At 46.1% G+C, this 20,020-nt stretch overlaps 1 protein-coding gene and 1 pseudogene across 1 annotated transcript; both read right to left on the bottom strand.

The window, feature by feature from the left end:
- Positions 1-11,131: 11,131 nt before the first annotated feature.
- LOC147964369 (uncharacterized) lies at positions 11,132-12,280 on the bottom strand. The gene is made up of 2 exons (XM_087529946.1): positions 12,026-12,280; positions 11,132-11,710 (listed from the first exon to the last, which is right to left on the bottom strand). The coding sequence occupies exons 1-2, from the start codon at positions 12,278-12,280 to the stop codon at positions 11,132-11,134; spliced, it is 834 nt and encodes a 277-aa protein (XP_087386072.1).
- Positions 12,281-16,332: 4,052 nt separating this feature from the next.
- LOC147964368 (uncharacterized) lies at positions 16,333-18,356 on the bottom strand (annotated as a pseudogene).
- Between the last annotated feature and the right edge of the window lie 1,664 nt (positions 18,357-20,020).

Raw genomic sequence — 20,020 nt, 5'->3', positions numbered from 1 at the left:
ACATTAAATCGGAGTGTTGTGTCCTCTGCTCAAGTTCTTTCATCTTATCAAGTCTTTCATCTCTTTTCAACTGGAGTGCTACCCGAATCGGTTCTTTCTTATTCCTCTTTCTTAACGGAGTGCTTTCAACTATGTTCATCTCCGTTGTATTCTTTTCTCGAAATGGCTTAACCTCTAAAGGTTCTTGGTTTCACTCGTTTGACAAAGAAGCAACTTAGTTTTACCTCTTCTCTTTCTCTTCCGTTTTCCCTCCGGTGCCATTCTAGATCTTGGGACGAGATCCTCTCGTAGTGGTGGAGTGTTGTAACGCCCCGAGACCGTTGCGCCAGGTGTCTTCCAGTTATTCTTTGTTGTTGCCTTGTCATGTGCTTGTGTGTCATGCATTTCATATCATGTCATCATGTGCATCGCATTTGCATACGTGTTCGTCTCATGCATCCGAGCATTTTCCCCGTTGTCCGTTTTGCAATCCGGCGCTCCTATGTCCTCCGGCGCCTCCTTTTGTCTCTTTTCGTGTGCGGGTGTTAAACGTTCTCTGATTGGACCGAGACTTGCCAAGCGGCCATGGTTTACTACCGGTAGACCGTCTGTCAAGTTTCGTGCCATTTGGAGTTTGTTTGATACTCCAACGGTTAACCAAGGAAGCGTAAAGACCTCGTGTGTGTTGCAGCCCAACACCCTTCCAAACTGGCCCAAAACCCATCCAAACCCCCTCCATACTCTCGGTCGTTCGATCACGATCGCGTGGCCGAAAACCGCACCTCATTTGGACTCTCCTAGCTCCCTCTACCTATATATATGTCCTCTCCCCCGAAATTTCCGCAGTTGAAACCCTAAAATCCCCCCCCCCCGCCGCACGCCGCCGGACGAAATCCCGCCGCCGCTCCTGTCCAGTGGCATCGCGCCACGTGTCCCATGCACGCCGTCCCTGCCGAAGCCCGCCGGGGCCCGAGGCCGGCCCGCCCCGGGCCAGATCTGGGCCGCATCCGAGCGCCCGACCGAGCAGCGCGCCGCTCGCGCACCGCCACCCGCCGGTGAACCGCGCCCTCGCCGCTGGCGCAAGCGCCGCCCGCCGCCTCCACGACGCCCCTCGTCGCACCGCCGCCTTGCGCCACGCTGCACATGGAGCTCCGCACTCTGGCGACGACCTCGCCACCCCATCTCCTCTCGGTCGCCGGTCACCGCCCCGGATCCGGCCGGCCCCCACTCCGGCGAACCTCTCCGGCCTCTCCTTCCTCCTCTCCGGCCTCACCTCCGCCATCCCCGACGAACTCCGGCCACCACGACGTTCTACGGAGAGCCCGGCCTCGCCTCGACATCCGTGCCAAGTCAACCCTAGATCTGTTTTTGAGAGGGTATATTGTTGCCTAAGTCTTTTCCGTGCAACATTTTATGCCCCTGTTCAACGCATCTTATCTCCTCATCTGTAGCTTCGTTTTGCATGCATGAGATATCAAATTGTTCGTCTCAATGTCCTATTCATTTCATTCCATTGCACCATGCTTGTTTGAGTCCATCTTGATGCCCTAAATGTTGTTGCAAGAGTGCTATGTAATGTTAGTTTCTGTTTCTTATCAGTTTATGAGCATTTGTCATTTTTTTTCCATGATTAATGTGTGCCTCCTATGAACTTGAGCCCTACATGTGTTTTGGGCTATGACATGCCATCTTTACAGGGGTGTATGCCATGTATTTTTGTGATCAATGTGGTGACTACCACAAGCATGCAAAGTAGCTCTCGTGATGTTGCTGATTTCAGAGACTTAGAATTTCGCTAAGTCTTTGGCTACTGTTATTTTTATGCCATGTATTCAGGTTGCTACAGAGTGATCCATCCCTTTTTTGAGTTTGTTCAGTAAGGATGATTTTGAGATATTGTTATGCTCTATCCATCCATGTCTTTGTTTGCAATTATGGAGTACCCTAGCATGACTCAATCTTGCTCTACTTTTGCTATAAAATGTTCCTGGCAGATTGTTTACATGTTAATCAATTTTGCTGAGGTTGTTGTAGTTGATCCATGCATGCTATGAGAGTGTTCTTGCCATGGTTAGCATATTGATCATGTCTTCTTGCTGGGTGTATGCTTAGTTTGTCATGCGATGCCTTGTGGTGAGTGCATCGAGCTCGCAAACATGCCTACGTAATTCTGTTTTGTCATGTCCAGTTTTTCTGCTGTCTGAATCTGTTAACGGAACTTGCTATGTTTACATGGTTGCCATTGTATATTCTGATCCCTTTTGGCTTATGGTCAGTAAGGGACTTTTGTTATATGCTTTGAGTAGTTTCATTCCATGCCTTGCTTTGCCATGATATGTTCCTGTAGCATGTAGTTATCTTGCTCTAAACCTTGCTTCCTGATGTTAAATCCTGACATATTAATTTCACTAAGTTTGTGAACCTGTTATCTTTTGCACTTTTGCCATGCTTGTTTGAACCTGCTATTGAGTGAATTAGCCGTATCTCAGTGTTCATCTTTTGTCAAGAATCTTGAGTGGATCACTACCATGTGCTTTGTTGTTATGTTAGAGTGCAGTATCTTAGTTTCTTGTTGCATTCTAGATGGCATCATGCTGTTAATCGCAGAATAGTGCCATTATTGTTTTGCTTGCCATTTCCAAACCGTGCATCCGATTCCGGTGATCTTTATATCGATTTCGACCGAAATAAACTCATCTTTCCAGCGGCACTCTTGGTTTTCCAAGTTGAGGCCTGGTTCAATCTTTTCCTTCTGGAGCTCGCATATGCATTGCATATCACATCCCGCATATCATGCCATGTTTTGCATCATGTTGCTTGCGCATCGCTCCGTGGTTGATTGTCGTTTTCTTTGCTCGTGTTCTTGCTTTGGGTAGAGCCGGGAGACGAGTTCGTGTTCGAGGTACCCGTTGAGTATGTTTACGAGGATCAAACTTTCGTCTTCTTAGAGAACTTTGTAGGCAATATGACCATACCCTCGAAATCACTTCTATATTTGCTTGCTAGTTGCTCGCTCTTTTGCTATGCCTATGCCGCGATACCTACCACATGCTTTATCATGCCTCCCATATTGCCATGTCAAGCCTCTAACCCACCTTGTCCTAGCAAACCGTTGTTTGGCTATGTTACCGCTTTGCTCAGCCCCTCTTATAGCGTTGTTAGTTGCAGGTGAAGATTGGAGTTTGTTCCATGTCGGAACATGGATTTTTGTTGGGATATCACAATATCTCTTATTTAATTAATGCATCTATATACTTGGTAAAGGGTGGAAGGCTCGGCCTTATGCCTGGTGTTTTGTTCCACTCTTGCCGCCCTAGTTTCCGTCATACCGGTGTTATGTTCCTTGATTTTGCGTTCCTTATGCGGTCGGGTTATAATGGGAACCCCTTGACAGTTCGCCTTGAATAAAACTCCTCCAGTAAGGCCCAGCCTTGGTTTTACCATTTTCCACCTAGCCTTTTGCCCTTGGGTTCTGCAGACTCAAGGGTCATCTTTATTTTAAACCCCCGGGCCAGTGCTCCTCTGAATGTTGGTCCAACTTGTCAGCCGCCGGTGGCCACCAGGGGCAACTCTGGGCTGGCCTACCGGAAGTTTGGACAATCCGGTGTGCCCTGAGAACAAGATATGTGCAGCTCCTATCGGGATTTGTCGGCACATCCGGGTGGCTTTGCTGGTCTTGTTTTACCATTGTCGAGATGTCTTGTAACCGGGATTACGAGTCCGACCGGGTCTTCCTGGGAGAAGGAATATCCTTCGTTGACCGTGAGCTTGTGATGGGCTAAGTTGGGACACCCCTACAGGGATTTGAACTTTCAAAATCCGTGCCCGTGGTTATGGGCAGATGGGAATTTGTTAATGTCCGGTTGTAGAGAACTTGACACTTAACTTAATTAAAATGCATCAACCGTGTGTGTAACCGTGATGGTCTCTTCTCGGCGGGGTCCGGGAAGTGAACAGGGTGTTGGTGTTATGCTTGAACGTAAGTAGTCTAGGATCACTTCTTGATCACTTCTAGTTCACGGTCGTGCTCTGCCTTCTCTCCTCACTCTCATTTACCTAAGTTAGCCACCATATATGCTAGTGCTTGCTGCAGCTCCACCTCATACCTTTTCCCTACCCATAAGCTTAAATAGTCTTGATCGCGAGGGTGTGAGATTTTTGAGTCCCTGTGACTCACAGATACTTCCAAAACCAGCTTGCAGGTGCCGATGATATCGTGTAGGTGACGCAGCCGAGCTCAAGGAGGAGCTCGATGAAGATCGTGTTCGTTGTGTTGTTTCGTTTCCAGTTGATCAGTAGTGGAGCCCAGTCAGGGCGATCGGGGATCTGTAGCATTAGGGGTGGTCTTCTTTTATTTTGGTTCTGTAGTCGGACCTTGATTGTATCTGAATGATGTAATGTTTTATTCATGTATTGTGTGAAGTGGCGATTGTAAGCCAACTCTGTACCTCTTTCTTATTCAGTACATAGGATGTGTAAAGATTACCCCTCTTGCGACATGCCTACAATGCGGTTATGCCTCTAAGTCGTGCTCCGATACGTGGGCGATATAGCCGCATCGTGGGTGTTACACCCTATCACCCACAGCCTTCTACGGAGATTATGTTTGCCTCCTACAGCGCTACTGATCCCATGTTGTACTTGGGTGGCCCCGCTGATCTGGTCAGGGTGCCCCCTACCTCCCCTTCCGCGCCAGGCCTGTCGGGCGAGGAGGGCCATGCCACTAGCGCAGATCCTGGCCCAGCTCTCTCTAATAATGAGCATCCATCTAGCCCCTTGCTGGCCATGCAATCCATGCATGACGATGACTACGTCCCCAGCTCCTCCTAGGCTACTACGTTTGTACATGTTCCAATGACACCACCCTCGCAGTCTTTGTGGACTCGACCCGCGGCGTTGTTGCTCCTCCGCTCCTCCCCACCCCGCGGTGGCATCGACAGGTAGTTCCCCTGGACTTCACCCCGTGCAGCAGTGATCTCCTTGTTAAGGCTGACCGAGGACTCAGTTCAGAGATGAAGGCCAAGAGAGTTCTTCTGCGGCGTCTAGACCTTCTACAGGATGATGAGGCCGTTTCAGATGTGATCTTGGACAAATATGCCAAACTGTTTGAGTGCCCCCTCGCCATCGACGTGATTCAAACCTTTGTCGAGTTCTATGGCTGGGGGCGTGCCTTCCGAGGAGCTTCTGCTCGCCATGCACCAGCCCACGCCGTTCGCAACTGTAGTTGCATAGTCCAGCCCACCCTTCTCTGTTCTTCTCCAACTGGGTTTCTCCCTCTTCATCATAGATCACAACTCCGGAGCCAAGCCCACCGCCGTATGTAGCGTTGTCACCTCAGACATGCCTTCTATTGTCTGCATCCAAGAGACTAAACTTGCCCACATCACGCTGCCACTTGTGGTCGAGACTCTCGGGCCTTCCTTCGATGGTTTATTCTTTCTCCCTATGGAGGAGACCCGGGGCGCTATTCTTCTAGCTCGGCGTAGCTCTATGCTATTTGTTACCAGTCCTTCCTATGGCTACCACCACATCACGGCGGCAGTCTCCTCGCTCGCCGGTGATCAGCGCTGGTGGCTAACTAGCGTCTACAGCCCTCAAAGCGATGTCGAGAAGCTGCAATTCCTTGTCGATTTGCAGGAGGAGCGGGCGAACTGCGCAGGGCCTTGGGTCCTTGGAGGCAACTTCAACATGATCGCTTCCGCTGCCGACAAAAACAACTCATGCCTCAACTTGCGCATGATGTGGAGATTCCGGTGCTTCATGGCAGACATGGTAGCTGTGAGGCCTTTACCTCCATGGTCGTCGCTATACTTGGTCTAACGAGCGAGATAACCCCACGCTAGTCCGAATTGACCGTGTGCTCTACACCCCCGCATGGAATGAAGCTAACCCACACTATCAACTTCACTGCCTTTCCTCTGCGGCCTCCGATCATTGCCCCCTCATGGTACATTGCACAGTGAGCTGACCCGAGTCATGCCGATTTCGCTTCGAGAGAATCTGGCCTAAGATGGAGGTCTTCCAGCAAGTCGTGGTTGATGGTTGGGCCCAGGAGGCACAGGAGCCGGATCCATTCAGACGCATTTTCCTGCGGCTACGCTCCACAACATGGCGCCTGCAGCGGTGGAGTGCTAAGTCCATCGGGAACATCTCCCTTCAGCTCTAGGTTGATTGTGAGCTGATTGCGCGCCTAGACGCTTCCCAAGAGTCCCGACCTCTTTCCGCTGCCGAGTCATGGCTTCGCCGCCACCCTAAGGGCACGTTCCTCGGCCTATCTTCCCTTGAGCGCTCCATCCCGCACCAGCAAGTTCATTTCTCTTGGCTTCACAATGGTGAGGCATCATCTACCTTCATGCGCATCCATGCCGTGCAACGCAAGAAAATAATAGGATTCTCTCGCTGCATTGCGGCGACAAGGTCATGTCCGGGGACTGCGGCCTTTCTAGGGCTGCGTTCGAGCACTTCTCGTCCATCATGGGAACCGCCGACCCGCACAGCTCCTCCCTCCGTCTCGACATGATCGACCACCGTCGTTTCGATATTTCGGCCTTGGAGAACCCTTTCACCAAGGATGAGGTTTGGCGGGCCATTGCTACCTCTTGAGCATGCGTTTGTTTTCCCTTGAAGAGGAAAGGGTGATGCAGCAAAGCAGCGTAAGTATTTCCCTCGGTTTTTGAGAACCAAGGTATCAATCCAGTAGGAGACCACGCGCGAGTCACCTCGTACCTACACAAACAAATAAGAACCTCGCAACCAATGCGATAAAGGGGTTGTCAATCCCTTCACGGTCACTTATGAGAGTGAGATCTGATAGAGATAATAATAATAAGATAAATATTTTTGGTATTTTTATGAAAAAGATTGAAAGTAAAGATTGAAATAAACGGTGATAGAAATAGCTAGTTAACGGGAGATTAACATGATGGAAGATAGACCCGGGGGCCATAGGTTTCACTAGTGGCTTCTCTCAAGATAGCATAAATATTACAGTTGGTGAACAAATTACTGTCGAGCAATTGATAGAAAAGCGAATAATTATGAGAATGTCTAGGAATGATGATGTATATAGGCATCACATCTGTGACAAGTAGACCGACTCCTGCCTGCATCTACTACTATTACTCCACACATCGACCGCTATCCAGCATGCATCTAGAGTATTAAGTTCATAAGAACGGAGTAACGCTTTAAGCAAGATGACATGATGTAGAGGGATAAACTCATGCAATATGATATAAACCCCATTTTTTTATCCTCGATGGCAACAATGCAATACGTGTCATTTCCCCTACTGTCACTGGGATCGAGCACCGCAAGATTGAACCCAAAGCTAAGCACTTCTCCCATTGCAAGAAAGATCAATCTAGTAGGCCAAACCAAACTGATAATTCGAAGACACTTGCAAAGATAACCAATCATACATAAAAGAATTCAGAGAAGATTCAAATATTGTTCATATATAATCTTGATCATAAACCCACAATTCATTGGATCTCAACAAACACACCGCAAAAGAAGATTACATCGAATAGATCTCCAAGGGAATCGAGGAGAACTTTGTATTGAGATCCAAAGAGAGAGAAGAAGCCATCTTGCTAATAACTATGGACCTGAAGGTCTGAGGTAAACTACTCACACATCATCAGAGAGGCTATGGTGTTGATGTAGAAGCCCTTCGTGATCAATGCCCCCTCCGGCGGAGCACTGGAAAAGGCCCCAATATGGGATCTCATGGGTACAGAAGGTTGCGGCGGTGGAATTAGGTTTTCGTGGTGCTCCTAGATGTTTTCAAGGTACGTAGGTATATATAGGAGGAAGAAGTAGGTCGGTGGAGCCACGAGGGTGGAGGGCGTGCCCCTGCATCGTGGCTTCCTCGTTGGTTGCTTGACGTCCACTCCAAGTCCTCTGGATCACGATTGTTCCAAAAATCACGCTCCCGAAGGTTTCATTCCGTTTGGACTCCGTTTGATATTCTTTTTCTGCGAAACACTGAAATAGGCAAAAAAACAGCAATTTGGGCTGGGCCTCCGGTTAATAGGTTAGTCCCAAAAATAATATAAAAGTGTATAAATAAGCCCATTAAACACCCAAAATAGAATATATAATAGCATGGAGCAATCAAAAATTATAGATACGTTGGAGACGTATCAGCCATTAAGCTGCTGCCTACCGGCAAGGCGCCGGGCCCGGATGGGTTCTAAGTGGAGTTCCTTCGCCACTACTGGGGCATAATTAAGGGGGACTTCATGGGGGCATTCGATAAGCTTTACCATATGAATGGTAGAGAATTCCACTGCCTAAATGAAGCCTTCATCACCCTTGTCGCGAAGCGTCCAGATGCCTCCTCCCTATTCGACTACATGCCGATTAGCCTGATTCACCTGGTTTCCAAGCTTGTAGCTAAGATCCTTGCTCTAAGGCTCGCCCCGCTGCTCGGGGAGCTTGTTTCCGCTTGCCAGAGCGCACTCATTGTCGGGCGCTGCATCCACAATAATCTTATGCTAGTTCAGCACACAACACGGCACCTACACCAGGCCGGTGCCCACCGGGTCCTCCTCAAGCTTGATATCTCCCGGGCGTTCGATTCCATATCCTGGCCCTTCTTGCTGGAGGTCCTTCGTCACCTTGGCTTCGGTCGGAGATGGTGTGAGTGGGTGTCCATTATGTTATCTTCGGGTAGCACACGCATCCTCGTGAATGGCTCGCTGGGGCCGCCGATTCATCACGCTAAGGGCCTCCGGTAGGGTGACCCGGCCTCCCCTGTGCTCTTCACGCCGATGATCGATGCCCTAAACTCCCTTCTGCAGCATGCCCTTGGGGCCGGCGTCCTGCACAGCCTGACCGCCTGGCATCTCGCCTCGAGTGTCCCTGTACACCGATGATGTCGCCATCTTCTGTCAGCCTGATGCCGACAACATTCGTGTTGTACGTATCCTCATGCAAGTCTTTGGCGAGGCTTCTGGTCTACACTCCAACATGGAAAAATCCTCGGCCACCCCTATCCAGTGCTCTCTAGAGGAGATCGCGATCGTGGCTAGCGAGCTGGCTTGCCATGTCACCTCCTTTCCTCTTGTCTACCTAGGCTTGCCCTTGTCGCTCTGCAAGGTACCTGCCTCCGCTCTATAGCCCATGGTTGATTGCATGGCGGCAAAGTTGTCCACTTGGCGCGCCTTGATGATGTCTAGGGTAGAGTGCCTCGCCCTTGCCCTACATGTGCTCTCTGCCATGCCGACCCACATTATGATGGCCATCACTCTGTCCGCGTCGACTCTCAAGCGGATCAATTGGATTATTCGGGATTTCCTTTGGCACGGTCGTCATGACACCTCCACTAGCCATTGTCTAGTCAATTGGCATAAGGTTTGTCATCCCCTGGCCCTGGGCGGGCTTGGCATCCCTGACCTTCATCGCTTCAGCATCGCCCTGTGCACATGTTGGTGCTGGCTGCAGCGTACAGACCCCGCCAGGCCTTGGTGCCACCTTCGGATCCCCGTCAATGCAGATACTATTGCCATCTTCCGTGCTTCGACCACCTGGGCGCTTGCAGATGGGCACGAGTATCGCTTTTGGGCGGATCATTGGCTCAACGGCAAGGCCATTATGAAGGTTGCCCCAACGATTGCCTCTCTCATCCCGCGCCGCCACCACAACGCGTGGACCGTCGCTGAGGACCTGCATCTGCGCTCCTGGGCCAGGGACATCCAGGGTGCCCTCTCTCCCATCGCCATGGTGGAGTACATCGACCTCTGGCGCTTTCTTGGCCAGGTTACCCTATCCTCAGAGCCGGACATGCTTGTATGGCGTTGGACCATGTCTAGCGTGTACTCCACCAGCTCCTGCTACCTTGCACTGTTCCATGGTTCAATTCATGCCCCGTAGTGGAGGATGGCATGGAAGTCCTAGGCGCCCCTCCGCATCAAGTTCTTCGCCTGGCTGGCCCCCCAGGACCGCTGTTGGACAGCAGCACGCCTTGCCAGACATGGGCTCCCCCATGATCCACTATGTCGCCTTTGCGACAAGGAGCCTGAAACCATGCCTGATTTGCTTATCGGCTGCTCCTTCTCCCGGCAGACCTGGTGCGACTTACTCACGTGGTGCTCCCTTGCCGTCCCTCCCCCATCTCCGGCAAATGACTTCCTGGAGTGGTGGCACTCTGCAGGCTACAACTCTCCTGCCCCGTCAAGGAAGGGACTCTCATCCATGATCCTTCTCATTGTTTGGTCCATCTGGACCCATCGCAAAGGATGTATCTTCGACGAAAGCAACCTTCCACGCTTCTCCTCTCCAACTACATCAAGGAAGAAGCTAGAGCTTGGGCCAAGGCGGGGGGGAATGGGCTCGCCAATGTTCTATCGTAGCTTTTTAGGGCGTAGGGTGGGCTGAGCAACCCACGTCTCTTCTGCTCGCGTTGACGTGGTTGCCATCCCTGTGTATGACCCACTTCATCGCCCCTCCCATTGCTCTTTCATGTACTCTTGTACTATAGTCTTCTACCTATCAATGAATGATACGCAAGGCATTGCGTATTCGCGGGAAAAAAGATAAATATTTTTCTGTTACTTTCGAATAGCGTACAACACATTCCCAAACACGCTGACCGGGAAACCTACAACGGAGGCCAATAGCTTCACATGAATCACATTCAGCGTGATCTTCACGCAGTCAGACTCCGGGATTTCGTCAAGCGGCCTTGAGAACCGAGCCGTTGCTGTGAGCTCAAGAGAAGCAACTCAAAAAAATGTTGTGCAAACCTCTATCTGTTTAAAGAGATTTAATTTGAACGTGAACACTAATTTTGAAAAGAGAAAGAGAGAGAGATAGGATATAATAAGATTTATCTTACACTCTTCCTCGTGGTCGAAGACGGCAGGTTTGCGCATGTACCAGTCAAAGCCTCAGCAGCAGTCGTAAGCAAGGATCTGGCCGGCGGCGCTGCCATGGTCGTGCGGGGGGAGTGGTGGAAGGCGCAACCGAGTCGCCCCTCCATGAAAATGGATTAGATGGTTTTTCATGGTTTTGTATTATTTTTTTCTTCGTGAAACTTCAACCGGTAAAAAACAACTTTGTTTTATTCGAATTAATGATTTATCACAATTACAAAAACTATACTAGTCCCTCCAATTCATATTATCTGTCACTCAAACATATGTATCTAGCGCAACAAAATGCCTGACCAAGACACGGTGACTTGTAAATGATAACAACCTAGTTTTATATCGAATGATCGATCAGAATGTTCAACTGTAAGGACAGTGGTCTTGGGCTTAGCTCTTCTATGGCGACGGCCAAAAACACAAACTTTTAGGAATAAATCCTCGTCTACGCGCAGAATTACTAGACAACGAGGTAGATTCACCGACCCATCCTCAGCAACCTTGGTATTGGCACCCCAGCGCTCACTGTCATATAGCACCATCTCACTAGGCTCTTCAGAGGTGGAAGCTATCAGGCTGCCATGCAAGAATCGTGGCCCTTTCAAAATTTTGATCCTAACGGTGGCTTCCACTGCATAGTGCACAGATCTGTATGAAAACTCTAATGTACTCAGCCAACTTGAAACTTGTTGTTTCTTAGTCCATGCATCCAGAGGATAATCTTGGTACACCAAGGTCCTGCTGAAAATCATATCCATAGTAGGTTCTTCGCCCCTGATCTTTAGGTTGATCTCAAAATAGAAAACATCAGCTTCTGCGGGTCCTCGATTGGGCCCTATCAAATTTAGCATTTCATCCTGCAACACACGGCCGGGATTAAAAGGGGATAATTTCAGAAGAGTCTGTTTGTGGTTATATAATCATCTAGTTAATGAAGAAATTATTGGTATTTTTCCGCAATTTATGTATGTATAGCTTGATGTATGTAGGCAATGTATGTATGTATGTATGTATGTATGTATGTATGTATGTATGTATGTATGTATGTATGTATGTATGTATGTATGTATGTATGTAAGTATGTATGTATGTATACATCAATGGATACCATATGATAGGCATGCAATGTACATATATATGTGTAGCTTGACATCGTTAATACTGGTACTGACCGGTAAGCTGATGACCTGGCAGTTGTCTCTATCACGTTGGAAGAGGTAGATGCATTTGAAGTCCAAGTCATCTCTCATCAACATATTCCCAAACACGCTGATGGGGAAACCTACATCGGAGGCCAATACCTTCACATGAATCACATTCAGCGCGATCATCAGGCAGTCTAATCGAGACTCCGGGATTTCGTCAAGCGGCCTTGAGAACCGAGCCGTTGCTGTGAGCTCATGAAAGTTTAGAAAAATGTTCGTCATTTCAAATATAGTTCAAGATTGTTTCTCGTAAAACGTGGCCTTGGTTTTTCTAATATGAGCAAACGAGAAAAACCTGAAAGAAAAGAAAACCACACCAGAAACCGAGGATGCTCTGTAACAAACGCTTGCGTTGAGAAGGTGAAAGTACTCAGGTGTCGCAATTTATAAACTTTTACGATGTGGCTTTATTCTAATGCAAAAATAACCTAGACAGATACTTTTCAAGCACAAATCCTAAATATACAAGCTCAACTAAGTGCATCAACAACTTATTCTAAACAAGCTATGCACTTAAGGAAACTAAGAATCACAAGTAGGCAATACAAGTTTACAGAATATGAAAATGAATGATAGAAGCAAGCACAAGTAAGCAATACAAGCTTACGCAAGTTATATCACGAGACATGAGAACTAATGATACAAGCTAGCAATTTATATTAGGCAGAGGGAGTACTTCTTTTATTAGTCTTCATGGCAGGTAACTCTGAGATGACTTGCTTTCTTTGTTCAGATCATATAGTATCAGATGGCCTCTCAAGAAGCCATTAGCTATTATGAGGTGTTGAAGATAGCAAGGTAATTAGTTAAAATAACTGCAGATGATAATTAAGCAATAACATATGCTATGAACTAACTTAGTGAAATCCATTTATTTTTTGATACTTAGTTAATCCATGTTTTTCTCCTTAATCTTTACATCTTTACATTTGAAATCTGCTTGACAAGTAAGGAAAAAAGCTTATAGGTTAAACAATGTGTTCAAGTGTTCATCACTATAGATTGACCTGGGAAGTGAATATTGAACTATATCGAGGGGGCATGGCGTGGATATCCTAGCTCTCATTTCTACATCACCATGCCACTGCATTCTATAAATCAAATTTTGCTTAGTTGTTCCCCTGGTGATCTTGTTTGTTATGGTTGGTGCTTCAGGTTTATTCCTCCTCCCCTCTTTCACCAGATTTTCCCAATATGGTCGTTTCACACACCCAAGATATGTAAAGCTATAGGAGGGTGCGATTGGCTATGTTGATGTGCTTGTTTTTCCTATATGCAGGTTTGCCCTAATTTATTTGATCTATTCTAGCACATATGCCCATGCCTTGCAACGCGAGAAAAAAATACTATGCATTTAAAGTTAGTGAGAATTATATGTGCAAGCAAAAGCCTGTGTGCATGTGTAAAAGGAACATTTAGCTTCTCGGTTTCGCCGAATGTGAAGTAATCAATCTGCTATTTTTCCATTCATTGATCAAGGGCATTTAAGAGTTTTGTTACGCGCGAGAAGGCCCGTGAATTATTCGATCAACTTTTCAGGAGATTTTAAGGTATGAAGTTTCTGAATATTGTAGGAAACATGAACCATTTTCAAATCCTGAATAGTTTTTTTTTAAATTATGTACACTTTCAGCAAAATGCGAACAAAATTTGAAACATGAACATCTTTTAAAATTCACAAACATTTTTTGAAAACACCAACTTTTAAACATGAACATTATTCAAATTTGCGGACATTTTTTTAGAATGGGAACATGTTTTGAAAATTCATAACATTTTTTGAAAATGTGTATCTTTTACACACGAAATTACTTTGAATTGTGAAATTTTCACTAAAACAAGAATATTTTTTGAATTTGGAGCATTTTTAAAATGTCATTTTCTTTTAGAAATCTTGAACAATTTTGGAAAACAATAAATATTATTGAAAAAATAGGAAACTTTTTTCAAGTTCCAAATATTTTTCAAATAGCAACAAAATTTTGGAATTACGAACATTTTCTAAATTTTGATTTTTTTTAATTACGAACATTTTTCAAATAGCAACAAAATAAATTCTATAAGAAAATAAACTTGGAGGAAAAAATGAGATAGGGGAGGAGAATAAAAATAGAAATAAACCACAGAAACAAAGAAAAATGGGCCAGCTCATTATTGGCTGTCCTGTACGAAGCTCCAACTATTTGTTGCCCTTTGCGGAAAATTGAATTTTTTTCCAGCTGCGTGGACAGAAAAATAAGTGGGCTGGCTTCACTGGGCCAGAACGTGCGGCTCAAGTATGAAATTCTGGAAAAAAAGCCTTTTTTCTAGCAGATGAAGGCATAAGAATTTAGTACCACCTTGGATAGAAAAAAAATCGACGGTGAACGGATGGAAAAATTAGCAAAACATGTCCTACCTATAATAATGCTACTCTGTCTACTCTAGTATCACACTAATTAGTTGATGAATAGATAAATTCATATATCTAACATGTCATCTGCTGCTTGATATTGTTGCTGGTATGTTTAAACGTACAGCTGACATGATAATGTGTTCTGCCATGCCCTCACTCCTTTTCTCTCCCAACAGTACTTTCAGTGCAGTACACAGAGGACAACCTGAAGAAATATATCCACCAAGATGATGATACCTTCCCAGTCAAGCTTGGAGACGGCACTGTGGGCTGCGATCATGGTTTCGCAACCACACGAACATCCAGGAAAGCTATGTATAGGTTTTAGGCACATGACTTTGTTTTCGTTCCATGGCAAATTAAGAGTATGTTGGGCCAACAAAAAAGTAAATTAAGAGGCGGAGGCAAGTGAGAGTGTATGGGTGTGTTCCCGCAAACAAACAAAAAGAGAGTATGGGTGTGAATTAGACGTTCTCCGTTGGAATGTAGTATAGCTCACTTGAACCGAACATACCATTGGTCTAGCTTGGTATCTCTGGTACCAACTGAGCACTGAATAGTCTAAGCTGAATACTTAGTTCACTAGAACGGGCCTAGTTCTTCCCTTGGTAAAAACTTTGGATGATAGAGAGAATGGTGCTAGTTCATCTCTGATACAAGCAGAGTACTGAACTTCGAAGCGAGCTAGTGAACCAAGCACACAATAAAGCAGCAATTCGAACACATACTCCAGATCAAACTATATCCAGAAACCACAGGCAATCATATCCACAAACAGAAGTAACATAATTCACTTTTTTGTTGAAAATAACCATGCTGATAAATCTACAGAACATATCTTCTAATCAGTTCCACATTCGCACCAAGACTTGAACTCATGAGCCAAAAAGCACTTGAGATTGACAGCATGCTCCTGCACTCTATCCTGCAGTATGAACATATGATACACTCATTAAGCTCAGTTAAGCAAGAAAAGCATAAATGCAACTTCTTTGCACAAGTGTCAGTTCTCAAGTTAATAAATCTAGTTTTGTACGATTGTAGGCCTTAGAATTTGAAGGAAGCTGCCATTCACCATCAACATATATAGGTTGGCAGATTGCAGTCGCTTTACCAAACCAGACCCTTGGCACCACATCAGGAAAAATGAAACTCGGGGAAGAGTGAATAGCGTTACTTATCTTAGGAATGTGAGAAAAAGGAAAAATTACATTGTCTACTACATGTGCTGGCATCCACAGGAGCATGTCAGATTCACACTTTGACTACTACATGTGTGGAAGAAAATAAGATTCTGAATCCAGTGTGTGGAACTTTCGAATGGAAAACCATACAGTTATGAGCAGCATCAACACTTCAACAGTCATATCAAATAATAATGGAAGGATTGCCCTGATGCACATCTATAAAAATATTTAAAATGGAACGTGTCACAAATCAATTGAAAATGAAGATGTCATGATATTTGCTCTCCTATGTGTTACAAAAAATGGAACTATATTTCGACGAATACCGACAACAGAAAATCTGGATGTCTCATCAGTAACTGAACTTAGAAACCGTACAACGTTATCATCACACAAGGATCTCATCAGATACCCTAGCAGAACTCTGACAGATAAATTAATTAATAGGACTAGCACGTATGATGGAAACTTCCAATTGTTAAAGGAAATGCAATAAAATTAATCATAGCACATCCACATAAAACAAGCATGTATATACTACATATTCATAAAACCTCTATTTTTCACCAAGTTGTGCATATATATAAGATGGTATCTGATACATTGGTACAAATTAATATCCAGATTCAGTCAAGCACACACACATAGCCGTTGGCTAGCAAGAAGAAATAGAGTTGAAGGCAAAGACAGCATCACTTACATGGAGGCAATTGAGTGCCAAGTTTAGCCACTTCCTTCTTCAACCACAAACCACGGGGTCTTGATTCATAGCATAGAAAAAACTCTCGACTTGATGCATCCTTCAAAACATCAGAGGCAAGGACATTGATCTCGTCGGATACATCATCCATGCCATGCAACGCCTCCATGCACCTTGAGATTGAGTATTGTTGTCCTTGATTTGACGCTTTCTGTTCCATGGTTTCTTCAGTGCTTGGTATCGATGTGGTGCCTTATATTTCTTCTTGGGTCTTCCGCCTTGTGATCCACCATTTTCACTCCCTGATTTTGCATGACCTTCACTTTTTTGCTTGAAGGAAAGTACTGGGGTCTCGTCATTATCATTGTCAATAACAGGATTTGCAACCGAGGGTGTGTTCTTCACTGAGGTAGTTGCCCTCCTGAAGGATAATGGGGCCTTGTCATCATCATTGTCAAATAAAGTAGGATTCGCAGCCGAGGGCATGTTCTTCACAAAGGTACTTGCACCCCAGAAGGAAAATCGGACCCCGTCATCATCATTACCAAAAATAGCAGGATTCGCAACCGAGGGCCTGTTCTTCACAGAGGTACTCGCCCTCTTGAAGGATAATGAGACCTCGTCATCATCATTGCCAAACATAACAGGATTCACAACCGAGGGACTGTTCTTCCCAGAGGTACTTTCCCTCTTGAAGGATAATGGGACCTCGTCCTCATCATTGCCAAACATAACAGGATTCACAATCGAGGGCCTGTTTTTCCCGGAGGTACTTGCCATCTTGAAGGATAATGGGACCTCGTCCTCATCATTGCCAAACATAACAGGATTCACAACCAAGGGCCTGTTCTTCCCAGAGGTACTTGCCCTTGCCCTCTTGAAGGATAATGGGACCTCGTCCTCATCATTGCCAAACATAACAGGATTCACAACCGAGGGCCTGTTCTTCCCAGAGGTACTTGCCCTCTTGAAGGATAATGGGACCTCGTCATCATCATTGCCAAACATAACAGGATTCACAACCAAGGGCCTGTTCTTCCCAGAGGTACTTGCCCTCTTGAAGGATAATGGGACCTCGTCCTCATCATTGCCAAACATAACAGGATTCACAACCAAGGGCATGTTCTTCCCAGAGGTACTTGCCCTCTTGAAGGATAATGGGACCTCGTCCTCATCATTGCCAAACATAACAGGATTCACAACCGAGGGTCTGTTCTTCCCAGAGGTACTTGCCCTCTTGAAGGATAATGGGACCTCGTCCTCATCATTGCCAAACATAACAGGATTCACAACCGAGGGCCTATTCTTCCCAGAGGTACTTGCCCTCTTGAAGGATAATGGGACCTCGTCCTCATCATTGCCAAACATAACAGGATTCACAACCGAGGGCCTGTTCTTCCCAGAGGTACTTGCCCTCTTGAAGGATAATGAGACCTCGTCCTCATCATTGCCAAACATAACAGGATTCACAACCAAGGGCCTGTTTTTCCCAGAGGTACTCGCCCTCTTGAAGGATAATGGGACCTTGTCCTCATCATTGCCAAACATAACAGGATTCACAACCGAGGGCCTGTTCTTCCCAGAGGTACTTGCCCTCTTGAAGGATAATGGGACCTCGTCCTCATCATTGCCAAAGATAACAGGATTCACATCCGAGGGCTTGTTCTTCACAGAGGTGCTTGCCCTCCTGACGGATAACGTGACCTTGTCATTATCATTGTCAAACATAGTAGGATTCACAACCGATGGCCTGTTCTTCACAGAGGTACTTGCCCTCGTGAAGGATAATGGGGCATCGTCAGGCTCATCAATGCAGAAAATAGATATGTCATTCACAGTAGTATTTGCCCTCTTGAAGGAGAATGGGGCCTTGTCTTCATAAACACCACTGTCCAAAAAAACAGGATTGCCAAATCCACTATCAAAGTCTCTTCCCTCATTGTGCGGCCTCATCGTATGGACGTCAATTGCCGCCTGGGAGGTTTCTTCTGCAGATCGGGAACTGGAAGCAGCCATTCCTGTGAGTTCAGCTCAGCCGTGTGAGAAAAGAGTTGGTGAAACACTACCAATTAGGAACAAACATACAAGGCAGAAGAATTGATCAAAAAGAGCAGCTCGTGTACACATCGCATCAGGGGCGACGGTTAAACCGTGACCAAATTAGGGTTTGCGTCGTCTTGGTGAATCAAAAACAGCGGCCACACAAAGGGCTAATCCTTTCCGCCACAATCACAGCCCATTTTGCTATAGAGAGAGAGAGACGCACCTAGGTGCCGGGACGCGCCCGCTGTCATCCCCGGAGCCGAGCAGAGCTGGGCGTCGCGTATCACGTGCCACGCTCGCCCTACAGCAAGACGGCGGTGGTAGGGGTGGAGGGGGAGCTAGGGCTCACGCTGATCTGTCTGGTCTGCTTCTGGACCGAGGCGGTTCATATAATCGGTGGGCGCACGAGCGCTACTCGCGCCGGTCGACCGGCCAGAGCGCTGGAACAGTCCCCTCCCGAACTGTAGGATTAGGTCACTATCAGCACGTCTTGTTAAAAGTGATCTAAACGCTCTTATATTATTTTACGGAGGGAGTATTAGAACCGTGTGTCTCTTATTTAAAAAAATGTTTCTCCAAGAGAATGATTAGCGACAACAATTTAACAATGACTTAGTGTCTTATGAGTGTTTACAACGTAGCGACTTCGTCAATTTCAAGATGATGTGTCGGCTCAGTCGCTCGGAGGTGCTCATAAGGGATAGGATATGCGTGTGTGAGTTTATAGAGGTGAATGCATGTGCGTATATATGAGGATTTGTGTCTGTACTATGTTAAAAAATACGTAACAGAGAAGGGAGGATTTGTGCACTATCAACCTCGATATGCATAAAGCTTATGATAGGGTTGAGTGGTCTTTTTTCACAAATATTATGCTAAATTGAGTTTCATAATTGGGTAAATTATGCAATGTGTATCCACCATTGAATACCGGACTCGGTTTAATATGAAAGAAAGCGAGAGTTTCAAGCCTACAAGGTTTATGACAGGGAGATCCCTGTCTACTTATATGTTTCCATTATGTAGAGAGCACTCACTACTCTATTGATGCACGCAAAGGAGAATGGAAATTTTTTCGTGTGTGCAGATGCCCCACAATCACCAATCTTCTCTTCGCTAATGATTCATGAGGGCTAATTGTAATGCCCTCGATGCGGCTATATCTCCCACGTGTCGAAGCATGACTTAGAGGCATAACCGCATTGAAAGCAATGTCGCAAGTGAGGTAATCTTCACACAACCCATGTAATACATAAGGGAAAAGATACATAGTTGGCTTACAAACGCCACTTCACGCAATTACATGAATAAAGCATTACATCATCCAGATACAATCAAGGTCCGACTACGGAACCAAAATAAAAGAAGAACCCCAAATGCGACACGGTCCCTGATCGACCCCAACTGGGCTCCACTACTGATCAACTAGAATGAAACAACACAAAGGACAAGATCTTCATCGAGCTCCTCCTGAGCTTGGTTGCGTCATCTACACGGACTCATCGGCACCTGCAAGCTGGTTTTGGAAGTATCTGTGAGTCATGGGGACTCAGCAATCTCACACCCTCGCGATCAAGACTATTTAAGCTTATAGGTAAGGCAAAGGTATGAGGTGGAGCTGCAGCAAGCGACTAGCA

Source organism: Triticum urartu, chromosome 6A (assembly GCF_056163025.1).
Source record: "Triticum urartu cultivar PI428250 chromosome 6A, HENAU_Tu73, whole genome shotgun sequence".
Lineage (NCBI taxonomy): Eukaryota > Viridiplantae > Streptophyta > Magnoliopsida > Poales > Poaceae > Triticum > Triticum urartu.
Note: the sequence above shows the minus strand (reverse complement) of the source record. Positions and strands in the feature narration are given on the sequence as shown.

What these genes read in the sequence shown, in the direction of transcription:
- LOC147964369 (XM_087529946.1), bottom strand. Translation starts at nt 12,280, where the DNA reads ATGACGAACATTTTTCTAAACTTTCATGAGCTCACAGCAACGGCTCGG. An exon ending in GCCAGGTCATCAGCTTACCG is followed by an intron (nt 11,711 to 12,025) that starts GTCAGTACCAGT and finishes CGTGTGTTGCAG; the next exon opens with GATGAAATGCTAAATTTGAT.